This window comes from Suricata suricatta, chromosome 2 (assembly GCF_006229205.1).
Source record: "Suricata suricatta isolate VVHF042 chromosome 2, meerkat_22Aug2017_6uvM2_HiC, whole genome shotgun sequence".
NCBI lineage: Eukaryota > Metazoa > Chordata > Mammalia > Carnivora > Herpestidae > Suricata > Suricata suricatta.
In genome coordinates, this window is record NC_043701.1 from 76,662,840 (window position 1) to 76,684,266 (window position 21,427).

At 39.6% G+C, this 21,427-nt stretch overlaps 1 protein-coding gene across 2 annotated transcripts; it reads left to right on the top strand.

The window, feature by feature from the left end:
• Window positions 1–10,368: 10,368 nt before the first annotated feature.
• STEAP1 (STEAP family member 1) lies at window positions 10,369–20,760 on the top strand. Of its 2 annotated transcripts, XM_029956997.1 has the most exons (6): window positions 10,369–10,458; window positions 12,985–13,036; window positions 13,991–14,073; window positions 16,542–17,054; window positions 17,628–17,792; window positions 20,388–20,760. In XM_029956997.1, exons 2-6 carry the CDS (start codon window positions 13,015–13,017, stop codon window positions 20,643–20,645), a joined length of 1,041 nt encoding a protein of 346 aa, XP_029812857.1. In that variant the 5' UTR covers window positions 10,369–10,458; window positions 12,985–13,014; the 3' UTR covers window positions 20,646–20,760. The 2 variants fall into 2 exon arrangements, with proteins under 2 accessions (XP_029812857.1, XP_029812867.1); XM_029957007.1 differs by lacking the exon at window positions 10,369–10,458 and having other exon boundaries at window positions 12,990–13,036; window positions 13,965–14,073.
• The last annotated feature ends 667 nt before the right edge of the window (window positions 20,761–21,427 follow it).

A 21,427-nucleotide genomic window follows, 5' to 3' on the forward strand; every position in this document is an offset into this window, starting at 1 on the left:
GAGGAGAATGGGTGAAGGGTGTCAAAGGTACAAGTTTCCGGTTATAAAATACATAATCCACAGGGACGAAGTGTGTAGTGTGGTTACCACAGTTAATAATACTGCATGGCATACTCGAAAGTTGCTAATAGATTTTAAAAGTTCTCATCACAAGAAAAAAACATTTTTTGTAACTATATATGGTGACAGATGTTAACTAGACTGAAAGTGCTGATCATTTTGCAATATATACGAATACCAAAATATTATGTTGTACGCGTGCAAGTGGTATAATTTATTGGCCAATTATACCTCAATAAAAAAATAATAACATGGAAATGCCTGAAATTATAAGCATTTGGTACCAATAAAATCAGTGAATATTAGATACAGATAGTAAAGGATATTATGTACTGATACACACATGTATACACATAAGCAAACATAGATGATACACACACACACACACACACACACAGGTGTCTGAACATATGGATTCTAATGCTTACTCTAAGCCTCAGGGAAATTCTTTAAAATGTTTTATGTCTATTTATTCTTGAGAGAGAGAGAGAGACAGAGACAGAGACAGAGCATGAGCCAGGAAGGGACACAGAGAGAGGGAGAAACAGAATCGGCAGCAGTCTGCAGGCTCTGAGCTGTCAGCACAGAGCCAGACACAGGGCTCCAACGCAAGTACCCCTAGACCTGACCTGAGCCAAAGTCTGATTGAGCCACCCAGGCGCTAAGCCTCATGGAAATTCTTTAGACCTTGGCATATGCTCAGTTATTATAATACCAACACAATCACACACACAGAAATATGCCATCCTTCTCTTTTCACAATAAGTTTGAAAAAGTCTGGTGAAACCATGTAAGTTAAGCCGAAAGCAGCAGTAGCAGATGGGTGCCCTCTGGGTTCTTTATTTTCACTACAAAGGGCTCTGGCGCCACCGTGTGGCCACATAGCACAGCAACCCATCACTGAATCAACTTCACAGGAGCTGTGAAGTCTGGGCCCTCCAAAGGCTCCCCCACTTCCACACTGAAAAGAAGAATATGGTTTCTTTGATTCTAAGAACCCTATCCTTCCTAAGATGGAAACTGTGCGTAAAGTTTGCTTTAATTGTCTGCCAAACTATTTCTGTGTTTTGTGTTGAATTATCCCAACTGACCACTCTCCCTGTGACACTCCTGATGTTCTTAAGGATTCTGAAGCTGCCCATCAGAAAGAGAGAAAGGCATGTTACACGATGGACTAGAACATGATCAGAAAAGAGCCACAATAGAGGTGTGTAGACAGAAATTAGGGCTTTGGGGAAAGCTAACTGCAATACAAAAGCAGAACTACAAAAAGGCTGACAGCAAGGGCTGAGTGGGAGAATTCAACCCTTTTTTTTTTTTTTTTTGAGCTGCCATTAGTATGAGTTATGCTTTCTGCTCAGGACTAGAGATATGAAAAAAGCTGACGCTTTAACAGGCTCACTGAGGAAGAAGAAATCGTCAAGAAGTACTAAGGAATCTCAACCAATACACTGCATTAGAAATCCTCTGGGTAACCCAAAGAAGTAGTGCTTCTTGGGAAGAACACTACTAAGTTTACAAAGCTAATTTCTACACATAAACATGTTGCTAGGCCAGAGAAAACTTTAATCCATATATCCCACGTCTGGTTCCCCAGAAAACCTTTCCCTTTCATTTCCCTCATGGAAACTCTTTCACTCTTCAGAGGTCAAATTCATTTCTCCACTATATTTTCCATAACAAACTAAATGCCAGATCATTGCTCCAGCACGTCCATGAATTTTAGGCATTCCTGTCTTTATTGTATCACCCAGTGCTTGGTTCTAAGTGACTTTGCATTTTTTTCCACTAGTGAACTCAGTCATATATCTTATCATCTCCTTTTACTCAAACAAATGTCATACATCTGAAGACAAAGAACAACTCGTCGATTTTTGCAGTTTATATTTTTAAGGGTTTTGATTTTTTTTTTAATTTATTTGGAGAGAGAGCATATGAGCAGGGAGGGGCAGAGAGAGAGGACACAGAGAATTCCAAGTAGGCTCAGCACTGTCAGTGCAGAGCCCCACATGCGGCTTGATCCCACGAACTGTGAGATCACGGCCTGAGCCAAAGTCAAGAGTTGGAGACTAAACTGGCTAAGCCACCCAGGCGCCCCATCAATTTCTGCAGTTTCAGAGTCCTTACCCTCCATCCCCTTCAGCTGGTCTTGATTCCCATCAGGCCAAAGCTCACTCACTGTCCTTCGCCCCTCCCCACGAGACTGTGTGCATCTCACATTTCTCTGCTTTCTCCTAATCTCTGAGAAAAAGAGGGTCCCTGCTTCTTCCCAAAGATAATTTTTCTGCCATGTTCTGCTTTTCCTCTCTGTTCACTTTTCTCCAGCACCTAACTCCATCAATTAATCTCCTTTTTTCATAGATATTCAATCTCTCTCTATATGCAACTCCTTCTTCTCATCCTATAAAGAAGAATCTAATCTCTCTCACCCTTAGAAGAATGTTCTCTCGCTGCTGCTGCTCCGCTCTCCTTCCTTCTGTATCCAACCTCTTGGGGTCTGTTCCCCACTTCTCCCTTGAGGCACTCAGCATGGCTTCCTTCCTCAACGTTTGCATACAGTGAACCGAGTCCTCTCAAAGACTGAATCCAACAGTCTTTTTTACCTTGTGCCTTATTTGACCTTTTCGTAGCACTTGACACTATTTGACCACTTGCTCCTTAAATTCTCCCCAAGAAGAAGCAGTTTATCAGCTCTTCGCAAGATATGATTTCTTTACTAAGCCTGAGAAATCAAATGAAAAGAAATGGCCCCTGCCTCCGAACAGTTGACAGTCTAACAGTTAGAGAAAGCGCAGTTCAAAGTAAGGAAACTGCAGAAGTCTCTAACACTCCTGGTTCTCCTACTGAACCTTTCCACGTTCCCCTTTCCTTACAACAAGTCTCTTCAATTTTTAATCACATACTCTAAGTATATATCCCTAATATTCTTATAAATATAAGCACATTGGGCGTCTGGGTGGCTCAGTAGGTTAAGCATTGGACTTCAGCTCAGGTCATGATCTCACGGTTTGTGGGTTTGAGCCCCGCTTCAGGCTCTGTGCTGACCACTCAGAGCCTGGAGCCTGCTTCACATTCTGTCTCCCTCTCTCTCTGCCCCTCCCCCACTCACTCTCTGTCTCTCTCTCTCTCAAAATAAAATAAAGACAAAAAAATCTTTTAAATATAAGCACATATAATCATAGGCTAAAATCTAAAGATAATAAGGTAAGATTTGTCATTATCTATGCTGAATATAAATCCACATTTCAAATAGTCTTCTGGATGGCTTCCCAAAAATTACTCTGTAATGAAACTGTCAAAGATGTTTAACTTGAAATTTAAAAAAATGTCAGCTCAAGGATATTTAGAAAAGGGAATCTTTATACACTGTTGGTGGGAATGTTAACTGGTACAGCCACTATTTAAAAAAAAAAAAAAGCAGCATGGCAAATTCCTAAATAAATTAAAAATAGAACTACCATAGGATCCAGCAAGTCCACTTTTGGGTATGTATATATGAAGGAAATAAAATCACCGTCTTGAAGAGATATCTTGAAGGATATGTATTATTATATATTATGAATTTTATACATATACTCAAAGGAAAACACATACGCACATTGGGATATTATTCAGCCATAAAAAAGAAGAAAATTCTGCCATTTGTGACAACATATATGAAACCTGAGTGCATTATGCGAAGTGAAATAAGTAAGATAAAGACAAATACAGAGAAAGATCTCACTTACATGTGGAACCTAAAAACCTGAACTCACAGAAACAGAGAATAGACTGGTGGTTTCCAAGAGCCAGGGCGGGGGTGGAGGTGTGGAATGGGCGAAAGTGGTCAAAATATAAACTTCCGGTTAAAAGGGAGTTCTGGGGATGGAATGTATACCCTGGTGACTAAATAGTACTGCATTGTATATTGGAAAATTGCTAAGTAAGTAGTTCTTAAAAGTTCTCACCACAAAAAAAATTGTTAACAATGTGGTCATGAATTTGTGGACTAACCACATGCTACATGTCGATTATATCTCAATAATGCTGGAAAAAAATAAATACAAAGGACAGCCACAAAATATGCCAGCTCTTTCACCTTCTTTTTGTTGGTTTACACTTTCATTACGAATATTTATCTTCAAACTGCAATGTCTTCGCAAGAATCTTTTAAATGACTGGTTAAGGTGACTTAAAGGCTTCAACATAATGCTACACACAGACACACAGACACACTGAACTTAATGAGTATTTAGGGCTTTGGTATTTTCTGGGCTAAGAAAATTGTTTCGGGTCCTTAGGAAGATTTTAGAAACCCAAGGTGCTGTGAGAAACTGGAAAAGCTGCTGAGAAGGGTTCTGGATAACTGTGCATAAATACTCCACTCTCAGGAATATGAATAACATGTCATATAGATCTGCCTTCTTGGTACCCCTAGTATTGCTTTTCATGGCATCTGGCTATCTTTTTTAATTAAAAAGAAAAATTGATTTTGTGGCAGTAGGCAGTCCCACAGGGGGACAACACAGTGTTCCCGTGGAGTTTTCACCATGTCCAGCCATACTTGGCAAGTCAGCAGGAAGAGAGACCCTCTACACAAGGATTCTCACGATCAGGACATATAAGACCTTGCTTTGGTACCAACAGCCTCCAGTCTAAGACTAAGCCGTGAGTAACAAGTTTACCATGAATCTTCAAACAGGTTTCAGAATGAGAAAGACATTAAGTTCAATGAAGGAAGAAATCAAATTTCCCAAGCTTGGTATGAACACAAGGATCAAAGTTGGAGAAGAGAAGGTGATGGAGACTTCTAGTTGTTCACCAAAATGTGTTACCCATTGCCATGCTAACAGACCTTACAGGCTGACACCCAGCCTGAGATACATTTCCCTGCTTACCTTGACACATGGCTAAACTATCAGCAATAGAATGTGAGAGGAAGTGCAATTTCTGCCTTGATAACTGCTTTGGACTTGTACTCTCTCAAAGGAGATCTTCCAGCGAGACCATGGATCTGCCTACGCCATGCTTCAATCATGATGCCAAGAACAGTGCCCTGGGAGACAGCAGAGCCGCCAGATGGAAGGGGTCCAGGTGGTGTGACTGAATGACCTCGTGGAGCAGAACACCCTCACCAACATGGAATACTCGCCGCTGGACTGTTTCATGGCAGTGACACCACTTCTTTAAACACTCTATTTGGTCCTCTTTGTCAGAGGAGCGTAGCCAACATTCTGATGCCAAGGGGGAACTGATTATCAGATGGCTTCTGTCAACTGTTACTCTCTCAATTCCACCTCCCCCACTCAACTAAGTACAGCCTGAAGAAACTTTAGAGCGTAACCGTGGAGCGAGAACTGGCATCAAGTGGACTTTGGTTGAAGTCCCAGCCTAACCTCTAAATATTGTAGACTTTGATTGAGTTACTTGAACTTTCTAAGCTTCAGTTCACCTGTAAACAGAGGATTATAAGAATTTATTGGGCATACTGAGAGAACCAAACAGAGTCCTGGGAAAGAGTAGGCATTTCATAACAGATAGTATCCTTCCTTCTGCAGGCTCAAATCCAGGAATTGGTAGGCATGGTTCCTTATGCCAAGGACTTTTTATAAGCCAGAGTCCATTATAAGAGACTGTTACCAGTCAGCCTTCTTGAGCTCTCTATTGAACCAGCTCCCCTATCCAACACTCTCCAGCTCCCCATTTCCTGCAGCCCAAAGCAAGTAAGGCCTGTAATGTCTGTGAAAATGGTAACTCTTGACCCAATGTTCCTATAGTGGAAAACAAGAAGGATACAGACTAAGGAAGGTGGGTAAGAGTGTGTCTTGTGTGAAATAAACAACAATGGATATGTGCCCACAGTTTGGGTCTAAACGATGTCTAGACATTCATAGGCTCCATATTTATGTGCCCGATAGAACTTTTCTGAGACAAAGGGCTAAAATCACCTTCCACAAACATTTACAATGAGTCTATTCCATTGAGTCTTACATTATAAGAGATACAAGAATTCAAATTGGCAAGGTTTCTACTCCATTAAAGTTCACATTTCAATGAGGGTAACAGAAACACATAAAAACCTTCAATACTGACAGACTCTAAAAAGTGCTATAGCAAACAAGCTAGGTATGGGCTTAGCTCCTATAACAAAGAGTGCCAAGATGGAGTGGTTTAAACCCAAGGGTGTATTACACTATCACATAATGTCTGATATACACATGTGGTGAGAGGAGAAATTTCCTAGTTTAAGTAATATGATGAAAATTGTGAAATCTACCCTCTTGGTCCTCGTGCTCCCTTTTCTTCCAAGATACAACTCCTTTACAACTCCCCCTGACATTTCACCCCCTATGCTAGAACATATTTCACCCCCATGCTAGAACATATTTTCAAAAAAATACTGAAATATTTATTCATAGTGGGATTTCAATAACTGGCAAGACTCAATATGGTACCATTGTTATGCCCAGATTTTTAATATCATCCCCAAAAACAAGAAACCACCAGGGAGACCGAGTCATGCCTGCAAAAGCAAAGGGTTTTATTACGGGTTTAGGCTCGCTGGACCTAAACTCGGGCTCACAGACTTTAGCAGTGCAGTGGATCCGTGCTGAGAGCCCTGAACAAAGGCAAATTCACATTGCCTAGAGTATTCATTACTTTTGGCGGGAACCAATCACAACATTTAGAGTGTTAACCAATTACAGAGTGGACCCAGGACCCTCATGTAGGGTGTAACTAGCCTTCTAGGCCTGCCCTTAGAAATGTTAAGGGTGTTAGCTGGCCTTTCCTGATTGGGTGTTACCAGGGTGGTCCCTCCTGCCTTGGGCAGGAGGCTCTATTGTCTAATGATTCTGAGAAACTGACTCTTAGGCCTTCAAAGTCAGAGGGAAACTTGAAACCTGTCATTGAGTCAGTTTGATTCAGACCTGCATCCTTACACCATTCCCAGGGACTTTAGCCCTTTGATGTATTACAACAGACACAAAGACAATAGGGGTGCCTGGGTGGCTCAGTCAGTTAAGCATCTGACTCTTGGTCTCAGCTCAGGTCATAATTTCTTGGTTGATGGGATAAAGCCCTGTGTCAGGCTCTCAGGCTCTGCACGATGGTGGAGAGCCTGCTTGGGATTCTCATTCTGTCTCTGTCTCTGTCTCTCTGTCTCTCAAAATAAATTTAAAAAAAGATCCAAGAGAATAGAATATATTTTGCCATGGAATTTAGAGCATCATTAAATAGTATTTGGGCAGAGATGGATCTGTGAGGGTTGAAACAAACTACCCATTCTTAAAACCTATCTAGAATAGATGTTGGATGTTAACAGTGTTGGTAGAATAATAATAAATTGGGTTAGGGTAAAATGTATGGAAAGTGTTTTTAATCCCAATCCCAACAGTAGACCTTCTCTCTACCCCCAACTACTTTCACATACAGACTTGGGGACAAACTGATCACACATAGTACTTTGATCCGGAGATCTTGAGAGAGTGAAGAGAATTTATCATAGAAGGGTAGCAGAATTAGAAAATTAGGCCAGTAGTAAAAAATAAATCAATAAAATAAAAAAGAAAATTAGGCCAGTAGACCTTTATCATGTGTGCATTAAAAGTATCATTTTGACAAAATATTTCTTCATGAATTTTAGGTATTTTTTTTCCTTGTCTTAAAATATATCTGACCATTCTTACACAGAAGTAGACTTGGAAATATATTGATCGTAATCTGAGTCCGTAAGGGTTAGTTAAAGAAGCACTAAAGTTCTTATCATCAACTTACTACTTACTGTTTACTGTCTTGTGATTATTTTTAATAGTGCCGTCAGCTTTATCTTTTACACTATCACATTCCATTCTTCTTAAATAGCAGTCATCCCGTTAAGTTCTAAGATTAAACTGCTAATCCGTCAGAGAGAAGTATTTATAGATTCTGAATTACTGTATCTTCCCCATGATACATTCCATCAAATCACTAGTTTATAGTATTTGATCTCAAATAACATCAAAGAACTGTTTTGTTAATATACTCTTTTGCTATAGTTTAAGTTCATGATAAAATATTCTGAATGACCCATATTCGATTGTAGCTCACAATTGAATTCCTGTTTTAAAGTCCTCTAGTTCTTATGAGTCATGCCAAAACCAGTAGTCTGCTTTTCAAAATTGTAATAGCCTATCACTGCTTTCCACAAATCATACTGGTTTTAAAAAGTTTGGGGGGCGCCTGGGTGGCTCAGTCGGTTAAGCCTCCGACTTCGGCTCAGGTCGGATCTCACGTTCGTGGGTTCGAGCCCCGCATCAGGCTGTGTGCTGACAGCTAGCTCAGAGCCTGGAGCCTGTTTTGGATTCTGTGTCTCCTTCTCTCTCTGCCCCTCCCCCTTTCATGCTCTGTCTCTCTCTGTATCAAAAATAAATAAAACATTAAAAAAAAAATTTTTAAAGTTTGTGCTATGTAGAGGCTGACTCGGAACATTTTAGATGCTTTGGCTTTGTGTTTCTCAAAAAAGAAAAACAGAAAAACTTTTCACAGGTCATTTGTATGCAAAAATCACAGAAATTTCATTTGTAATATTAACTCCGGACAAATCAATAGAAGTTCTTTAATACCTTGGTTTTGTAATCCAACATTGTGCTGCCTTTATAATATCCACAAACTAGTTTGTAAACAACCTCACATTTTCAATCTTTTTACTTTGACACACAGGGTTGTTGGAGAGGAGGTGGGTGGGAGATGGGCTAGATGGGTGATGGGCATTAAGGGGGGTACTTGTTGGGATGAGCACTGGGTATTGATGTAAGTGATGAATCACTAAATTCTACTCCTGAAACCAATACTACACTATATGTTAGCTCACTTGAATTTAAACTAAACTAAATTAAATTAAACTAAACTAAAAAATTATTAGTTTAATTATAAAACAAAATATTTGGGCTTGATTTTACATGTTTTAATTAGAAGAAGAAAAAGTTTTAATTGGAATTTGCTATAATTAGCCAATTTATATTAATATAATAATAACTTCCTTGCCCTCTTCGTGTGCAAAATAGATTATGAAAAAGAGAATGACCTTTGTTCTACCAAAGCTTAAAAAATGAAAGCATATTGCTTTGTTCAATCATTTAAAACCCAAGATCATTTTAAAAATTCAACAGTGCTTAGATTCATTCTTAATTCTTTATGCAATAAACACAGAGGTTTTTTTTCTAAAACATTTTTAAGTCATTATTTTCTAATTTCACTAGAAATAAAGTGTAAGATTCTATTTCTACCACAAGGCGTCAGTCCACGGTAATTTAATCTTCAAAAGGCTTTAATATTACCCTGTGGAAAGTCAATGACTACAAAAAAAAATACATATTAAAACAGGCACAGCCCTTACTTGCCCTAGTTAATTAAAGAACAATCACGAAATTGCAGTTGAGAGTTTATTTTCCTTTGGTTTTCTCATCAGGGTATCTCTGGGGATGTTGTGCACCAAATACCTAAAGGCAGCATGCAATTCAGGTGTCAGACATGCTAATCCTGAGGCTGGTTCCAACTCAGAGGAGTAAATCCCTTGCACACATTCTCTCTTTCTCCATACCCCTCATTTAAAAAAATAATAATAACACCCCACTTTTAAAGAGTGACAGTAGCTATAATTCCAGTTTGGAGTACCCGACTGGGTTAGGTATGGGAAGTTGGCTTCAATGCATCAGAGGCGAGGAAGAGGAGTTAGCATGGAGTTGAAGGACTTCTGACAGGCTTTGTGCAGTTTAGGGTGCAAAATTGGCACAATTTAGGGGGCAAGTCGCTCTCAGAGATTCAGATTCGGAATCCTCAACTGTAAATTTGGATTCCTCAACTGTAAATAGCAGTCACTTCATTGAGTTGCTGCGAAGTTTAAAACGGGCTAACTAAGCTCTAAAGCAGTCTGTCTCAGAGTGCGATCTGAGAGCGCACCAGCATCACCTGGGAACTTGTTAGAAATGGGGAATCTCGGGCCCCATCCCAGACTTAGGGATCAGGAAACCGCGATGGAGGCCCGAATCAGTGTGTCAGCAAGGCCTACAGGTGATAGCATTAAAGTTTGAGCATCTCTGCTGCAAAGAATTCCCCGAGTATGCGTTGCTGAGGAGATTAACGAAAGTGGGAGGCTGAGGAGCCGACCTGAGGCTGGAGACAGGGTCATTTGAAAGACAACTAGGAACAGCCACGTTGCCACCCAAGGGTGGGTCTTTGGGACATCCCAGGAATGTCACTCCCAGGAGCCGCGCAGACTCCAGGCACCTGCAGGCGGCGCTGGACGGACCATTTATACGGGGGCGGCGTCTGCAGCCGAAGAGCAGACTTCGGAGTCCCAGAACTCGGACGCTGCGTGGGACTGGCACTTCCCCGCAGCGGCTGCGCAGCCTCTTACCGTCCCGTCGCGCCGAGAAGCCGGTGAGTCTCTAGAATCGTCCCAGCTCGCCGCCTGCTCCCCGTCTCCAGGTGCCCCTGAGAGGGCGGGCGCGGGTCCCCAGACTCGGAGGGGTTTAGCGGGTTGCCAGCCTCCCAGCCCTGGGGCAGAGGCGCTCCGAGGCGAGGGGAGCTCCCTTCGCCCCGTAGGCGCGGCTACAGGACGTGCCGCCCTCCGGCCCAGCTCCCCCGGAGCACACTGCTCCGTTGTGGCCGGTCCAGGGGCTGGGAGCCAGGGACTCACCGGGAAGTCTTTTCGCTCGGGGCTCGGGGAGTATGATGGGTTATGAAGTTTGTGCTTCCGTTGCGTTCTGATGATGGCAAGTTTTGCAGCTTGGCAACATCGCGGCGGGTTGCATAGCATTGATGAACGGTACATAGTGCTTAAAATCGTGTGACTTGCCTTCAGGTTTCCTACCTAGTAACAAGAAGTTTTCATTTTAACTTCTGGGAACATTAGTCCTACTCTTTCAGGATCTGGTTTGGGATTCAAGTTCTCTCCAAATAGTCTTCCTGTATGTCCTGGGTCAAACCTACCAGAAGGGGGTTATAGACCTAAAAATTTTAAACACTTGTAAATTTCTTTCTCTGTAAAAAGAAAAAAAATCCCCACAACATCCTGGCATTGACATTGATTTATTTAACAAAGATCTTAAGCAATGCTTTTAAAAAAAAAAAAAAACAGCCCAGTGAAGAAAAACGTCTTCCCTTTATATGGTTAAATGTGGTGAAACAAGTATATACTTGAAAGCATAGGTTTGGAAATGCAAAGCAATCCATATTGTATTCCAGTCATCGAGTTTCTTCATATTCTAGACTCTTTGACAAAAACAGGAGTCAGTTGGGCTGTGTCAATATTTAGCAGAAACATCAGGTCGCAGCCATCCTGGTACAGCAAAACAGAACAGTCGCGTCAAAAATATGTTTTGCTTTTCAAATGAAATGAAAGTTAGAGAACTTTGGGTCAAATCTGGAGTTCAAAACATCTGAACACTGTGTAGTTTCCTGGGTTTTTTGGGTTTTTTTTTTTTTCATGAAAAGATTTTACTGTAGAACTTAAATTATACATTTGGTTAATGTCTGATGGAAACCAATATATTTTATTTGACTGGTATTTTATTTTCTTGGCTTCTGGCACAAATCTAACTGTGGAGCACAGAGCCAACAGGCTCCCTCACTGCCCTGGACTTTTCCTTGTCCTTGCTCTTCAGTATGGTCTTCTTACCAAGCAGATAAATGGGTGGATACTACTCCGAGGCCACTTTTCATCCAGATTCTATACAAAGTCACCCTCAGTCAGGAAATGCTGCCATGACCAGGTCTACAAGAGAACCCCCACCCTTTCCATGCCACTATTTTGTATATAAAACTGCCTTCCTTTAGGATTCATTGTACTACCATGCGGTTAGCCGTTGAGATTTCTGCCCTCTCCTCTAGACTTTTGAGCTTTTGACTTCATATTTAACTTCATATTTCCACTGCCTAATATCATTGTTCACAATATAGTTAATGAGTTAATATTGAATAAGTCTAGATTCGTATGTTAACATCTTTGCAATCCAACAGCTCAGAGCTCAATTTTGTTCGATTACAGTAGATAAAACGTCTATTCCTATTCCTAGACACACAGCCACCTCCCAGATTACTCTGTAATGTTGGTTAAATCACTAAGTGATTTGGAATGATATTTATTAAGGAAATAGACTGTAAGCTACCCCAGAATGGATATAGAGTCTCATTTCTTTTTCCTTCTCAGTGTCTGTTATAAAGTTGAGTTCCATAAATAACCTGATGATTGATTGGCATATGCTTTACCCGGGAGTCTTTCAAATGCCAGCGTACTCAAAAAGGAATGTATTGGCTTATGTGACTGAAAATTCATTATCTCATCTCAGGAACTCTAAATACTTTAAATCACCAGGACTCTTCTGTGTCTTTCCCCATTTCTTGCTTGTACTTTGGTGTGCTGGCTTTCTCTTGTTCTGTTGCAAACATCTTCCTCCTTGTGGCATGTGGAAGAAAGCATGGTAGGCTTCTATCATCCTGACTTAAAAAAACGTTAAAGACATCTCTTTATCTTCCACTTTCCATATATAAATATCAGAAAGAGACTCTAATAATTCAACTAGGATTGTATGCCATCCCTAAGCCAATCAGTGCCATCAAGGAAACTAAGAACTGTGATTAGCCAAGAATGAGTCCTATGCCAAAGAAGGGACATTCTCCAAATGGAGAAAATGTTTTACATTATTAAAAAGTAGAGAGAAAATGTGGGCAGAGCAAAACAAATATCCTCAGGATGAACACTGAAAAAAGTATTACAGGTGGTCTAAAATTCAGGAACACTTGGAATGTGTGTCAGTCAGGTTGTATATCTAATCTATTTTCTCATTGAATTTCATGAAGTGCAAATTGGTGAGGTAGTTCTCCAGAAATAAATGTATAACTAATAAAAACAGTGAATAATATTGTGATATCATATTTCCCTTCTTTAAAAAAAAATTGCCACAGCAAGCCTGAAGAGGATCCAGGAAGGGTGTTATGGAAGAGATTCCTTTGTCAGGTAAGAAGTTTGGAGAATTGGCATGTCGGTGATTGAACGTGATTCAACAACTCCTTCAGAAATATACTAACAGTTCATGCCTTACCTGTAAAACCCAGCCTGTTACTCCAGTGAGAACATGGCACTCTGAAAATACTGCTCTTGGTCCTTTATGCCACGATCAGGGCCCATCTTTTCTGTTTACTCTCTGAACCTCAGAATACATATCCCCCATAAAGTCATATAATTATTATTTCAGATTCTAGGATCAACCCCAAAAGTCTATTCAACACAACTTCCTAAAGTATAATCTTACATCAGCCAATTCTAACCTACTGATAAGCATTGTGGCTCAAAAAAAAAAAAAAAAAAAAAAATTCCTAATTCTATTTACCCTTGAGCAGTGCTGGCTTTCCTCTAAATGAGCACCAGGAGTTAACTTCTAAAATAAAAGGCCACATCTGGGGCACCTGGGTGGCTCAGTTGGCTAAGCCTCCGACTTCAGCTCAGGTCAGATCTCATGTTCATGGGTTCGAGCCCTGCGTCAGGCTCTGTGCTGACAGCTAGCTCAGAGCCTGGAGCCTGCTTTGGATTCTGTGTCTCCCTCTCTCTCTGCCCCTCCCCCTCTCATGCTCTGTCTCTCTCTTTAACAAAAATAAATAAAACATTAAAAAAATAAATAAAATAAAAAGCAACATCTGATCCTTTGAATTCCATATAGACAAGTTTCTCATTCATTGCACCAAAAATCAACAAAGAAAATCAGTTACTATTGACACAAAGGCACTGGTTTGAGATTCTTACAGGTTATATGAGGTAAAATAGTAAATCAGTCACTATCTGTATTTTAATTGTACTTCTAGGCTACTCTTGTCCTTATGTGAGCAAATTTTTCATATGGCCCTTGTATCCAACATTATACTCAAAAAAGATAATTATGTTTTCATAGGTGACTGAAGCAATTCTATTTTACAGAAATAATGGAAAGCAGAGAAGACATTACAAGTGAAGAACCTTGGACAATGAAACCTAGGAGAAATCTAGAAGAAGCGGATTTGGTAATATAATAATAATAATTAATTAAAATCTAGAAACATGCTTTTAATGTCCTCTCTGTCCTAGGGTTGTAAAAGTGATTTTCACCCTAGCTGCCTGATATCTTCACTCTGATTCCTGCCCCTGATACTGTGATGGGTGAAGGTTCAGTGTGGTATATAAGAGAAATTCCACCTTGATTGACTTGTCATGGACTTCACTGAATAACCTCAAATAAGTCACTGAGAATCCTGGGTCTTGGTTTTTCTATCAAATGAGAGAGTTGGACTAGTTTACTTCCAAGGCCCTTCCAATTCCTTCTAACAAATATCCTGTGGGTCTACATTTGTAAAGAGTCATCAGTGTGTATGTAACAGTAACTTTGTGAGCAAGTGCTTTTTATTCCATAGGTATTATGGCAGCTTACCAAGAGATAATCAAGTTAATTGATTCGCCATTTAGACAAATTCAATTTTGAAGTAAGAATCATTTGTCCCATTTGTGTGCCACCTTACTATGTTATTCGAATGGGAAAGTGGTGGAAATTTTTTGTTCCAAACTCTTTTTACCTTCCTAAATGGTATTTTTTTACAGTTTTTACAGAAATAATTTCATCTTAATTATTTTAAGGGGGATAATAAGATATTACTAGCACACATTCTATAAAATAAGTGTGCATTAAATAAAATCATCTTCATTTTTGAAGTTAACCATCTTACCTGCTATTCTATAATTCTTCATTGTTAACCGGAAGATTGATCACAGTCAACTATACTTAGATTGCTTTAACATGCAGAAATGACAGAAGCTGTATCATGCTCAACTCCCTTCTAAATGGAGTACCTGGAGGATGTGAGGGCGATCTGGCTGTGACATCTGTCACCCCACTGATCACCAGGGTTGATTCAGCTGATCTGGCTGGCTAGGCGGGTGTCCCCTTCCTCCCTCACCACTCCATGTGCGTCCCTCCCAAAGCTGCGAAGCTGCGCGCTCCGTCGAAGAGGACGACCATCCCCCATAGAGGAGGACCGTTCTTCGGTCAAGGGTATACGCGTAGCTGCGCTCCCCTACTAGAACCTCCAAACAAGCTCTCAAGGTCCATTTGTAGGAGAACGTAGGGTAGTCAAGCTTCCAAGACTCCAGACACATCCAAATGAGGCGCTGCACGTGGCAGTCTGCCTTTCTTTAAAATAAAAATAAAAATAAATGGAGTACCTGGAAAAAGCATTGGATGTAACTGATTTATCACTAAAAGTAAATTCAAATGGCAAGAGACTAAACAGTAAAAATGATAGAGGACTATGTGAATTGAAGTTATTCTGCATAAAATGAGCAAATGAACAAGATCATCACTAATATCATTTTGACCATTAAAATGTTACAGTTCCACATATAGAACGCTAAGAAATGTGCAACAACATAGTGAGGAAGTAAATTTATTCATTAAAGCAACAATATGAAATATTCTAAGTTCTTATTTAGAAATATTTTTTGTTTTGTTTTTTTTACCTTGATGGTGTATCAGTCACTTGGAAATGACAAAATATTCGAAGCACTCTACTTTTGAGTTGTTGACTGCTTAGAAATGCAACTAGGTAAAGAAGTATAACTTCCTTAGGAAATAGATCATTTCTATGGGATTAACTACTTATATAACCTCTGTACCTTCTGATAGAATAGTTGTCAATCATTACACTAATGAGATATTTTAGAAATATAAAACCAAAGTACATCATAATGGAAATCATGTATTTTTATAATTGTAATGACTATATTATTCTTGATCCTTTGTACTTGACCTAATGAAGAATTCGCTCTTTCTTTGTGGAGAGTTGCCCAGTAACCAATAAAAATATTATAAAACAAATACAATTATCTATACAATCTACAAGTGTTATTAATTTTACCAAAGATTCCTGAATTTTAAGTTTTTCAATTTTAGTTTCCCACTTATTCTATTCTTTGGTGCCTTCAAGAGAAAAATAGTGGTGTCAGCTTTAATGGAGATATCTTCTGTCTTAATAAAGCATGTATCCTTCTGTCTTACAGAAAAATGAGTAATAGAAATTAATGGAGAATTCTAGATGCGCCTGGGTGCTCAGTCCAACTCTTGATTTTGGCTTGGGTTATGATCTCACAGTTTGAGACTGAGCCCCACATCAGACTCTGTGCTGGCAATACAGAGCCTGCTTGAGATTCTCTCTTCACCTCTCTGCCCCTCCCCACTTGTGCTCACTCGCTCTCGCTCACTCTCTCTCTCAAAGAATAAATAAATTTTTTAAAATTTATAATGGAGAATCCTAACATAGCCAAGTCCACCATTGATCAGTGCTACATAGGACTATGACATCTTCAGCTAGCCAGTATCCAAAAGCAAGGTTCTGAATGTCCTTTTTTACTACTAACCACAATGAGCAAAATAAGTGATTAGTTTAGGAGAAATCCTATCATTTTGATTAACATTAAAATGTTTATTTTCTTTCCATTGTAGAATAAGGACTCAGCCAAGACCAGTATGCTGGAAAGACCTGTGCCTTTGCACACGGACCAAACAACCTATTTTGATGAATTTGATTGCCCTGCGGAGCTTCAACACAAACAGGAACTCTTTCCAAAGTGGTGCTTGCCACTTAAAATTGCTGCTATTGTATCATCCCTGACCTTTCTGTACACTCTCCTAAGGGAAATAATTTACCCTCTTGTAACTTCCCAAAAACACTATTTTTATAGAATTCCAGTCCTGGTCATCAACAAAGTCTTGCCAATGGCTTCCATCACTCTCTTGGCACTGGTTTATCTGCCAGGTGTGATAGCAGCAGTTGTTCAGCTTCGTAATGGAACCAAATATAAGAAATTTCCACATTGGTTGGATAGATGGATGTTAACAAGAAAAGAATTGGGGCTTCTCAGCTTCTTTTTTGCTGTACTGCATACAATCTATAGTTTGTCCTACCCAATGAGGCGATCCTACAGATACATGTTGCTAAACATGGCATATAAACAGGTAGGTGACAATATTGACAGTATCACTAGACTAAAAAAATCTAAGTCATCTAACAAATTCTATCTTTTAATCTCAGTACCACAAACCTCTTGAAATGCTGTGTTGGGAATGTTCGCATTTCTAAATGTTTTCTTGTAACTCTTCATTGGGGCTTGGTTGTAAACAGCTTTACACTGAGGAATTTTTTTTTCAGTTGAAAATAGTGAACTTGGATTTGAACAAAATAAATGCGTGTTTTGTTCATGGACAAGTCCACACAGCAACCTTCTGCAACCTTTACTTTGTAATGCTAATTGTTCTTCTTTACCACACAAGTATGCACACTATAATCCTAAGTAATCAAATAACTATTACATAAATTAATAAAACAGTATGTAAATGTTGCCTTCAAGGAAGGAGACTGATACCTCCTATGTCACTTCTCTTAGAGGAATGCAAAAACTAAGTCAAATTTGTGGAGGCTTCAAGTTAGCAGGCCCTCCATCCTAGACAGAGGGAATGTAGAAAGGAGGCTCATTTGCTGAAAACCAATGTTGTTTGCATTCTTTCTTTCCTCTTTTCACCCTCTGGTAGGTCCAAAAACATGAAGAAGATGCCTGGATTGAACACGATGTTTGGAGAATGGAAATTTATCTGTCTCTGGGAATTGTGACACTCGCAATACTAGCTCTGTTAGCTGTGACATCTATTCCATCTGTGAGTGACACTCTGACGTGGAGAGAATTTGACTATATCCAGGTAAATGCTATATAAAAGAACTCTGGCCCCTCAGGCAAATTTTTTTATGCTTATAATATCATCAAGGATATTGACTTTACCCATAAAAAATTAACAAATGGTTTTCCAATAGCAAAAATCCCATGCTCATTCCAATCAATAATGTGCTCTCCAATCATTTCCCCCTATTGCTTCTAAATAGAAGTGTTTTCTAGACATAAATACAAAGCATTACTCAAAAATATTTCTAACATTTGAAACTTATTAAGCAGTTATATCTTTTTTTTCTTTCATAGTTTATTGTCAGGTTGGTTTCCATGTAACACCCAGGGCTCATCCCCACAAGTGCCCTCCTCCATACCCATCACCCCCCTTCTGCTCCCTCCCCTCCCCCATCAGCCCTCAGTTTGTCCTCAGTATTTAAGTCATGGTTTACCTCCCTCCCTCTCCCCAACTATTTTTTTCCCCTTTCCCTCCCCCATGGACCTCTGTTAAGTTTCTGTTATACTTATGAGTGAAAACATGTGGTATTGTCCTTCTCTGCCTTATTTCATTTAGCACCCTCAAGGTCCATCCATGTTGCTACAAATGGCCAGATTTCATTCTTTCTCATTGCCATGTAGTACTCCATTTATATATATACCACATCTTCTTGATCCATTCATCAGGTGATGGACATTTAGGCTCTTTCCAGGATTTGGCTGTTGTTGAAAGTGCCACTATGAACATTGGGGTACAATTGCCCCTATGCATCAGCACTTCTGTATCCCCTGGATAAATCCCTAGCAGTGCTATTGCTGGGTCATAGGAGAGTTCTATTGATAGTTTTTTGAGGAACCTCCACATTGTTTTCCAGAGCAACTGCCCCAGTTTACATTCCCACCAACAGGGTAGGATGGTGCCCATTTCTCCACACCCTCGCCAGCATCTATAGTCTCCTGATTTGTTCATTTTAGCCACTCTGACTGGTGTCAGGTGGTATCTCAGTGTAGTGTTAATTTGTATTTCCCTGATGATGAGTGACACTAAGCATCAATTCATTCTGTTGGTCATCTGAATGTCCTCTTTGGAGAAGTGTCTGTTCATGTCTTCTGCCCATTTCTTCACTGGATTATTCGTTTTTTGGGTGTGGAGTTGGTGAGTTCCTTGTAGATTTTGGATACTAGCCCTTTATCTGGGATGTCGTTTGCAACTATCTTTTCCCATTCCTTCAGTTGCCTATTCGTTTTCTTGATTGTTTCCTTTGCAGTGCAGAAGCTTTTTATCTTGATGAGGTCCCAGTAGTTCAGTTTTGCTTTCATTTCTTTTGCCTTTGGGGACGTGTCGAGTAGGAAATTGCTGCGGTTGAGGTCAAGGAAGCTGTTTCCTACTTTCTCCTCGAGGGTTTTGATGGTTTCCTGTCTCACACTGAGGTCCTTCATCCATTTTGAGTTTATTCTTAGGTTTGGTGTAAGAAAGTGGTCTAGTTTCACTCTTCTGCATGTTGCTGTCCAGTTCTCCCAGCACCATCTGTTCAAGAGGCAGCCTTTTATTCCATTGGATCCTCTTTCCTGCTTTATCAAAGATTAATTGGCCATACATTTATGGGTCTGGTTCTGGGTTCTCTATTCATTGGTCTATGTGTCTGTTTTCGTGCCAATACCATACTGTCTTGATGATGACAGCTTTTAGTAGAGGCTAAAGTCTGGGATTGTGATGCCTCCCATTTTGGTTTTCTTGTTCAAAATTACTTTGGATATTTGGGGTCTTTTGTGGTTCCATATGAATGGGGTGGGGGGGAACTAGTTGGGGAGAGGGAGGTAAACCATGAGAGACTCTTGAAACTCTTGGTTTCTATGGAAACCAACTTGACAATAAAGTAATAAAAGAAAAAAAATGCCATAAAATTATATACATGAAAAACTTTTTAAGTAGCTTTTTCTGGATAGTGTCAAGTATCCCAATGCAAGTTGAAATTTTTCTTCACATTTCCATATCACTATGTGTTGTTCAAACAATGAAAATAATTGTTGGTGTTTTTCCACTTTATCAGGATATTTGCTTTTTAACATGGGCTAAGTTCATTCACTTTAGTATCCGTGTACCAAAATCAGAGTCACTGACTTTAGTTGCTTTCATAATTGATAAAGATCACTAATACCAAAACTGATTTTTGCACTGATCTTCAGCCAACCCATTAATATTTACTGAGCACCTAAAATGCACAAATCATTGTATTGATTCTGCAGGGAGGCTGTGATGAGTAAGGGTCCCTGATATTAGATGTCTCTTGATAGGCAGAATGAAGGCAAATGCTCAAGAGAGAAAGTGCCATCAAATAAATGTCATAAGACAGATGAACAAAGTGTGGAGAGAAGGAAGTCAGTGTTATTGATTGGCTGAGACTGAGCGATTGATTGTGGATTTTCTTCAATAACCTGGGGACAAACACATTACCCAAAGTAAGGCAGGGATATGTGAAACGATGTGAGTGGACATTGTTGAAAAATATGATAGGGAAATAAACAAAGATGAATGAAAGAATTTCCAAGGGACAGAATAGATCCAGAAGAGGTCAGACAAAATAAACTCTTATTGATCCAATTCCACCAAGATAATTTTTTTTTTCTTTTACAGAGCAAGCTAGGAATGGTTTGCCTTCTGCTAGGCACAATGCATGCATTGGTTTTCGCCTGGAATAAATGGGTAGATAAAAAACAATTTGTATGGTATACACCTCCAACTTTTATGATTGCCGTTTTCCTTCCAATTGTTGTCCTGATATGTAAAGCCATATTATTCCTGCCATGCTTGAGGAGGAAGATATTAAAGATTAGACGTGGTTGGGAAGACGTCACCAAAATTAATAAAACCAAGATGTCTTCCCCGTTGTAGAACTACTGTTCACCAACATTTTTGTTCAATGCTGATATATTTTACCATAAACATTTCAAATTTGTATTTGTTTAATAAAATGACCGCTTGAGGGTCTTCATGTATCTCTTTGAAATATGTGTGGTTCTTTGTAGTTTGATTCAAAGCAATAAATAAAATAATCTTTAGCATATTCTCTATGGTTAATAGAACTAACCATAATAAAAACAACCACATGTGATTCATTAGACTGTATAGCATTATAAATAATAAAAGGCCATGAAGTACCCATCCTTACTACTCATTAAAAGATACCATGAGCCATTAAAAATATATGATCTGAATCTACCATGCAAGTGTATCCAGTATTTATGATTATTGTTAAAGAGGTTTCTTTTTCCTGTGGTGCCTGGGTTCCTCATCAGTTAAGCATCTGACTCTTGAATGTGACTCAAGTTATGATCCCAGGGTCATGAGATCAAGTCCCATGTGGAACTCTGCACTAAATGTGGAACCTGCTTGAGATTCTCTGTCTGTCTGTCTGTCTGTCTCTCTCTCTCTCTCTCTCTCCTTCCCCTCCACCCCTCCCCACCCTGCTTACCTGCATGCTGTCTCTCTCCTCCCTCTCTCCTTCTCTCTGTCTCATAAATTAAAAAAAAAATCCTAAAACAGAAGTTTCATTTTCCTGTAACTGAATGTTCTTCATGAAACACCGAACACAAAAAACACACAGATTGTGTCTATACAAGTAAAACAAATATCAGATGTACATCCAGGCAAAATAAGGCTCAGGCTCTCCAGGA

Coding starts and splice junctions, on each gene's coding strand:
- STEAP1 (XM_029956997.1), top strand. CDS start 13,015: ATGGAAGAGATTCCTTTGTCAG. Junction 13,037..13,990: donor GGAAGAGATTCCTTTGTCAG/GTAAGAAGTTTG, acceptor TCTATTTTACAG/AAATAATGGAAAGCAGAGAA. Junction 17,793..20,387: donor GAGAATTTGACTATATCCAG/GTAAATGCTATA, acceptor TTTCTTTTACAG/AGCAAGCTAGGAATGGTTTG.